We start from the raw sequence: 8,079 nt of genomic DNA, 5'->3' as shown, positions 1-8,079 counted from the left end.
GTGTGGATGCTTGGTGCCAGGGTCAAGCCTTGTCTCATGAGTGCTCTCTGCTCTGGTGTGGGCTGGGGGCATGTCTGTGGGTGGACACGGAGAGTGCAGAGGTGATGAGGAGATGCTGGACTTCATGGAACGGGCCAATGTGCCTTGGAAGGGAGATTTGAGGGGAAATCTGGGCTTTGCCTTGGCTGGGATGGAGAGGTGGAAGTTCATGAAGCAACTTGCCTGTGCGTAATCTAGAACCACATTTATTTTGGGGGATGAAAGGTGATCATGCAGCTTATGCAGTATAACTGGTGAAATGTGGGATGTTCCTCAAGCCATTAGTTCAGGGAGTGCTCCAGTCACCCAGGACTGCCAAAAGGGGTTTTCTAGTGGGGCTCCAGGTTTTGGGTGCACATGGGGGAGCTTGTGGAGACACACAAATATTTCTCCTCCTGAGTGAGACAGTGCCACAGGTTGCCCAGAGAGGTGATAGAAGCCCCGTTCTTGGAAACATTGGAAGTCAGGCTGGACGGGGCTCTGAGCAACCTGATCTAGTGGAAGATGTCCCTGCTCACTGCAGGGGGTTGGAGTAGATAACCTTGAAAGGTCCCTTCCTACCCAAACCATTCTAGGAATCTGTGATTGTGTGGCACAACATTAAAGCTTCTGCTTGTCCTGTCCATGAATAATTCAGGCTGTGTGTATGGGGCTTTTCGGTATGCAGGTTTTAAATACCACATCTGCTCTCATCTGAATTGCAGTTGGCTTGGAAGAAGGTGGCTGACCTGGTTGTGTAGGGTGGCTGAGGCACAGCTACCTGCCCTTGTGTGGGACTGCACAGCCGGAGCATCGTGGGGATGCACATGGGACCACTTGGTCACACCTTGCGGGGACCTGGGAGTCCTTAAGCTGGACCGTGTGGTGAGCCAAGCATCCTGCTTGAGGCTGTCCCACACCTTTGGCTTGTGAAGACTCAACCCTGCTGCTGGCAGAGGTAGCTTAGAGCGTGGGAACTCCACCATCCCCACCCAGACAGGCTGCTCTTCCCATGGCCTCTGTTGTTAAGTCAGGATGATTTTTCTCCTGTGACAGAGGGAATATATCAGCCGGCCCTGTACGTGATTCTGGCTGGCTGGCGGCAGGTTTGCTCCTTCAAACCCTCTGGTTTCTCATTTTAACAGATCTCAGTTTGCCCGCTCTCCTACTCTGGATATCATTAGCCATAAAGGGGTTGCTGAAACCTCTGACAAATCTTAGCATTGGCTATAAATAATTCACTTCAACACCAGTGGTTTTCAATATTACTTGCTCTCAGAAGCATTTTATTATCTGTCTGTACCTGTGGGGGATGGAAACTTTTTATTTAAACTTATTTTTGGAGACCATTTCCCACCAAACCATCTCAGCCAGAGGAAATAAACAGCTGCACCAAGGCTATCGTTTACCTTGGTTCTGGTTCCAAGAGACAGCGAGAGCCAGTTTTCCAGCCTGGTTATGTTGTTTGGCCCCATGATGTAGGGAACAATATTTGTGGATGGGAGCAAAATTTAAAATGTGCTTTTGCTGGGCCACTGGTGGGAGCCAGCTCGGGGTCACTGCTGGTGTTTTGAGCCCTTGGTGCAGAAGGCACATCTTCATGAAGTCAAGTTGGGTTTGCTGGATGTTGCAGAAGAGCAGTTGTTTCTCCTGTTGCCACCTTCTGCTGCTCAGCTAATGGAGAAATGGGGAGGTTTGAAGAGCAGGAGGGAGTTGTGTTGTTCCAAAGAGCTGGGCAGTGTGCTCTGAGGTGGGTTAGTGGGGCGAGAGAGTCCTCTTTGACCTCCTGAAAAGTTTGTACTTGCCCATTTCCCTGTGATTCGGCTTCAGCAAAGTAAAGAAGATAAAGGTAAGATCCATTCAGATCTCATCAGGGCTGCTCCTACAAACCCCAAGGGCAGCTCAGGATATCTCATTTGATCCTCTCTCCCGGGAGAGAGATTCTTTCAGCTCCCTCTATACCCAGCTAGCAGTCCACCTCTTTTTTTTTTTTTTTTTTCAGCCCATCTTGTGCTCAGCCAGTTCTGGTGTAGGTGTAACGCAGCAGAAGATGGTTTCCTAGGTCCCAGTGACCCACAGGCACTGGATTGAGTCACAGGTGCCCTGCACTTGCTGTCAGATTTTAACTGCTCATCCCTCTCTAACACCCGGTGTGAGTCTGCTGAGGAGACAGCCCCGGTGAATGAGTAACGCGGCTCTGCAGCTGGTGGGGTGCGATTAGTTTCTCAGATTAGTAATAAACCAAAGGTCTAATCTTGGGTTGTGTTGATCTTCTGGACTCAGACGTGCCCAAAGCCGAGCTGTGTGCGGGTGGCTGGACGTCGGGGCAAACCCTGGGCACCCCGGTGCGTCAGCAGATCTGACGCTGCTTTGCTGCTTTTAAGTAGTTCAGTGTTTGTGGCGAAGGACTCCAGGTGAGGACTAACCTGCCCCACTTCATAATTAACACTGGCATTTGGTTTATTTCATTTAATCATGTATAACTCAAACGCAATTTAAAAAAAACACTCTTTTTCTTTCCCTTCAGCAAAGTAGGAATCTCTGCAATAAACCTGCCAGGTGGGAACTATTTAGAAAATGCAGCAAAACCCCAAACTCGGTGTAACAGGAGGGTTTTTCAGGCAGGGCTATTTTTATGCTGACAGCAACGTCATCGCTGTATAAAATCTGTTGTGAAGAGCTCGCTGCAGGTGTGGATGTAAAGAGTGAAAAGCATGAAGGCTTCAAACGAGAGCAGTTGTATTTGCAGCCAGGACAGGCTGAGCGGGTTGAGTTGGGCAAAGTGATCTCGGGAGCGGCTGGAAATTCCAGTGGATAAAGTTAATAGCAGTTCCAATGGATGTGGAAATGGAAATAAAATAGAAGCCTATAACATTGCAGCTGCTTTCCCCGGCATGGCCCCTGCCTTGCTGTAAGTAGCTGCCTTTGTAAAGCTGGGCGTTGCTCTTATCTTGAAAATACCTGGGTTTTTTTCTGAGTGTAGCAGTCGTGTTGGGTTGGGTTCCTGACAACTGCAGAGGTCTCAGAGCTGTCCTGTGTCCATTAGCAGCTTCTTGGTAATATGGCCTTTAAAAAAAAAAAAAGGGGGGGGAAGAAGTGAAAATAAATACATCAGATTTTTAATTGCCTCTGTACAGCAGAGCCCTGGGTGTTGGAATATTTTAACACCTGCCCAGCTCAACAGTTGCTGATTGTTACTGGGTTTTCCAACAGAGCCCGAAATGTCGGCGTGCAGCTGCGGGCAGGCAGGGTTTGCACGAGGGGTTGGGACAAACCAGCAGGAAACTTGAGAGGTGCCAGGAGATATTTCTGGGCTTGCTGAGAGAAGCTGAGGATCATTCAGTGTGAGAGTGTTTGCAGGTGAAGCGAGCTAGCTCTACTTCGGTGCCAAATCCTGTTGAAATTCTGTTCTGCTCTGAAAAAATTGCTGCGTGAGCTGCACATTTGCTGGCTTGTAGGTTGGAGATTGGAGTGGCAAAGGCAGTGCCAGAGCCTCTCCGCTCTCCTGTCCTCTTTTTTTTGCTGGGGAGGAGGAAGAGGATGAGCCAGATCCTGTTTCTGTGTGTCAGCAGCAAAGCTGCTGCCTGAATCCCAGCACTGGCCACCTGTGCCAAAGCCACAGCGGCAGAGCTTGGCCTGCACATGCTCTGAGCCTGCTGTTGATGTTTAAATTAAAAAAAAGAAAAAAAGAAAAAAAAAACCCCTTTATTGTGCTTCCCTGGAGCAGGGTCTGGTGCAGGGGAGGGCAGAGGGCTTTGCTCGGAGGTGGTGGCCCTGAGAAGGTAGCTTTTACCAGGTTTCCTCCTCTCTCTGGATATGGTCCAGAGCTCTTACAGCTGCTGGAAAGACTCCTGTAGGCTCCTGAGGGCTCTGGGTCCTTCCCTTTTTGTCATCCTCTCTGAGATATTTAATTAGCTAGGTAAAAATGAATGTCAGCAGTTGCAGTTTCTGAGTGGGGGCCAAACAATGGACAAGCCCCCTGTCTTGGCAAAGAGCATCCTCTCCCTTCCTCCCCTTCATGTAGCTTCGAAGGCTGTTTGGTTTGTCTGTTGGGTAACTGGGGAGGATACTTCACCACACAGCTCAGGAGAACTTGAACAATCTTGCCTAAGGGAGAAGGGAAAAAAAGCTGTGTTTTTTTCCAAGCTTTGAATCTCATGTGCTTCATTTTTTTATTATTATTATTTTTTTTAAGACACTTCTGCCTGAAGTGTTAAAAACACACCCTTGGAGCTGCTGCAGCAAAACTGATCCTTGGGCATAGTAAAAGGTTTATTGTATTTTTGTAGGATCCTTTTACAATTCCCACAAAGAAAATCCTGCTAGGAAAAATAGAGCTACAAAAAAAAAAGTTTTACAGTTGTTTTAAAAAAATAATAATAAAAAAAACCCAAACCAACTTTCCAGGTATTACCAACTGCATCATATTTAACAGGTGAAAGATATTTGAGCCCGACATGACTCGTCAGTGCAGTTGCTATCGCTGGATAATGTGCCTTTGGAGCTTGCCAGGTCTGTGTCGGACGTGCAAGTACATGTGGCCAGTTTCTTTCCTCCTTCATCCTGGAAAAACAAATCCCTACTGTCTAGCCATGGAGGAGTATGCATTTTTTCCCCGGCATATAATCTTTGGTATTCCTATAGAAGATGCTAAATATAAACAGTGGTGTAGGTACCTCTGACTGAATAAGCCAAACGTGGCAGAAGGAAGCTCTGCCTGCTCTTAGGGGCCACAGGGGATTTTGGGGCTGGATTTGAGGATTTTTCATAGCTTTGGCTTGTTCTGGCCAGCCTGACCCACGTGGCATGGCAGGGAAGGCTCAAACCTGCAGCCTTGTTCACTTTGTCCTGCTGTAGGGACAGCCACCCACCATGTGTGGTTGGACAGGAGATGGCAGCAGGGCTTTCCAGGTGACACGGTGGGGGTGCTGAGGAGGGGGGACAGCAGGGTGGCTTGGAGGATGGCTGAGATGCTGCACCCCACATCCTGCTGCCCTGGGTGATGCCCAGTTCTGCCTGCCTGCAGCGAGCGCTCCAGGAGATGTGCCGTGTCCAGAGACTGAGCTGTGGAGCTGTGCCTCCTGGGTCTGCAGGACCCGAGATGTTTGAGTCCAGGGCCACCTGACCTCCCTTTGTGCATCCTTCTGGGAAGTGAGCAGAAGTTGAGCCCTCTGTCCTCCTCGAGTGCCTTGCAGTCCTAGAGCAGGGGAGAGCAGAGGTGGATTGTTATCTAAAGGCTCCTTTCTCTTTGTCCCTAGATCTCAGGAGTTGCACCTGAGGACCGAGGCGCATTCCTATCTCTCTGACCTGACCAAGCCGTCGGACTTGGAGTTCATTGAAACCAAGAGACCGCGCCTGGATCTGCTGCAGGACCCGCTGATGCGACACTCTCCTCTCCTGAGCCAGAGCCAGCAGGGAGGGACAGAGGATCTCTCAAAGGTAAGGGGACCACAGCCAGGGATGCTTGCTGGGTGTGGGGTCTGCGTTTTGGGATCCCTTGGCTTGTGTTGAGTTACCTTTGGGGCTTTGAGCTGCTACTGAAATCAGTAGATGGCAATTCCTGATGCATCAAGCAGTGCTTGGTGGTGTTGGATAGTGTTCACAGCTATGGGGGGACCTCTTTGGGCAAACAGAAGCATATCAGCTTTACCCATAGCTGTTGCAGTCATGGGCTTGCATTTACTGGGCTGTTAGATGCACCAGAACGATTTGGAAGCTCCTGTAGCCTGAATTAGGTGTGATCATGTCTGGCTTCTCTGGATACTGTGCCCTGATTTGATTTTTACTTGACCTTGCTCATTTGTCACATCTCTGTATTTAATATTGGTGTTTGAAGGGTTTGAATTGGTTGCTGGTGGTTCTTTAATATAAATCTTCCCCAGGAAAGCCTCTCGTGTCCTAGTCTCATTTAACAAAGCTAATTGTTTACTTGCAATTGTCCCCTCTGCACATGTAATAAGTGTTGCAAAGAGAAATCCCTTGCTTCTGGGCCTGTTTGGATGTACTTTCATGCTCTGTTGGGGTAAATTGTATTTGATTTTACCTCGAGCTTGGACATATTCCTGGTTGGCAGGGAAGTCTTGCTGGGTAAACAGGCTGAGGGCAGTTGGTTTGTGCTGCCAAGGCAAGCTCTGGCGTGTGAGCACCGAGGGTTAATGCAGCTGCAGGCAGAGCCTCAGAGATGTCCAAGCCCCCTGTGAAATGAAAAGGCAGGGGATGGTTTGCTGTGGGACCTGACTGAAATAATCCATGAGCAAGAAAGCTTTTGCTTGGGAGTGCTGGGATATTCGGACGTGTCTTATTTGTATGGTGCTGGTGGGCCTTGCATGAGATCCCTCTGACCTGTCTCAAGTGAGAAGGGTGTTTAACTTGAGGGTAATACAGATGCCAAGGGAGGCCTGGCTGGATCTCCTGGAGGAGAGGGCTGCAGGGACTGCTGGGTGAGCTGATGCTGGAAGGAATGGAGCAGCTCTTGAAGAGCCATATTTGAACTTGGATACCATGAGAAATGCACCATACACATCACCTTGCTCTCCTTTAGCTCTTGATAGTGTGCTGCCTTGGGAAAGGTGCCTGTGAGGTGCTGTGGCCTTTCTATGTCCCATCTTTGCTGTTCCCTCCAAGATGTGTCTTAATGAGGTGATGCTGTGATCAGCCAGGAGTCTGCTCTCCATGCCACCAGGATGTGTTGTGGTGGCTCTGAACTGTCGGGTGTACTGCTGGGTTGGGTGGCTGATGGGGAAAATAAACTGTTGGCCATGAAACAAAAAAATATCCCTCTCCAAGGACATGAGGCAACCAGAACAGCTTTTCTGTCTGCACATTATTTCCATCAGCAGTTCTGTTCTGCCTCTCACCGGAAAACCACGTATTGTCTCAGCTGTTTGTTTCTAATAGGCAGAGCTACTCTTGAGACATTAGTTGGTGAGTTTAGGGGCTGCATTTGCTTCTTGATCTGTGACACGTTTCCTAGAATTACATGCGTTTTATGGGGCTTAAAACGTTTGTTAATGAGAGAGAGAGAGAAAGCTGTGAGACACAATTCAGCAAGACAAGATTATGCTTTTAGTGGAGCCATTTGTAATTTCAGAGTCTGGAAGGAAGAAAAAAAAATGTGGTGTCCTTGACTGGTGAGAGCCTAAGTGGAGCTGGGATTAGTCGCTCAAACCTAGCGGGAGCTGTTTCCAGAATGGCTTTAATGGAGCTCACTGCAAGACTGGGATGATCTTGGTGCTGTTGAAGTGGTTGGGAGCAGAGGCAAGTCTGGGGTGTGGGGTCACCATTCTGAAGCTGTATCTGCCTTTGCAGTTTGGGAAATTGTATTAATAGCAGTCTTTTGGCATTATTCTTGAGCAGTCATCCTCAGACTAGTCTGTAAACTGCTTGTGGACATTAAGGTCATGGTAAAGCTCCTGCAGCTGGTGGATGCATCCTCCTGAGCCTCAGCGTGTTCTGGGTGGGCTGGTTCAGAGGAAGTACAAAGAGCTGAGACTGGTCTTTGGCCACAAGCTCTGGACACTTGCATGTCTGGGCTATGTACACATGTAGAACTACTCTTGCATCCATGCTAAACCAGCACTGGGCTCTGCTGGTGTAAATCACCATCTGGAACAGCTGATAAAGACCTTCCTGAGAGGATCTGTGCTGGGCTCCATAACTGCCATCAGCTCCTCTGCCTGGCTGACGTGACCTCCTAAAACATCATGTCACAACAGAGCCCATCCTGGTGGCTAATTCCCACTCTGCTCCATCCTGGAACAGACTGACCTGCACCTCACTTGGAGCAGCACCGTGTTTTTCCTGCTCACTCAGCATGTCCTCTGTTCTCAGGGGTTATTCTGCAAGCTTTCTTCCCTTCCTGCAAGCACTCCAGCGTGGGTGCAGAGCCAGAGATCTCTGCACATGTGAGCTGCACGCGGACCAGAGTGGTGGCATGTGTGTGGTGGCAGGATGCGTGTCCTGGAGTGGTGGCACACACATAGCAGCAGGACATGTGTACTGAAGCGGAGGCACATGTGTGGTGGCAGGATGCGTGTCCTGGAGTGGTGGCACACACGTAGC

The 8,079-nt window shown here is 49.3% G+C and overlaps 1 protein-coding gene across 1 annotated transcript in view; it reads left to right on the top strand.

Moving 5' to 3' along the window:
- LOC104527416 (nuclear receptor corepressor 2-like) overlaps positions 1-5,489 on the top strand; it is a gene marked incomplete at its 3' end in the record, with an annotated part of 22,067 nt that extends 16,578 nt beyond the window's left edge. Inside the window, exon 3 of the mRNA XM_010171134.2 lies at positions 5,277-5,489. Within this exon, the coding sequence (XP_010169436.1) occupies positions 5,277-5,489 (213 nt within the window). The remainder of the gene's footprint in view (positions 1-5,276) is intronic.
- Between the last annotated feature and the right edge of the window lie 2,590 nt (positions 5,490-8,079).

Source organism: Antrostomus carolinensis, unplaced genomic scaffold (assembly GCF_000700745.2).
Source record: "Antrostomus carolinensis isolate BGI_N321 unplaced genomic scaffold, ASM70074v2 scaffold5517, whole genome shotgun sequence".
NCBI classification, from domain to species: domain Eukaryota; kingdom Metazoa; phylum Chordata; class Aves; order Caprimulgiformes; family Caprimulgidae; genus Antrostomus; species Antrostomus carolinensis.
Note: the sequence above shows the minus strand (reverse complement) of the source record. Positions and strands in the feature narration are given on the sequence as shown.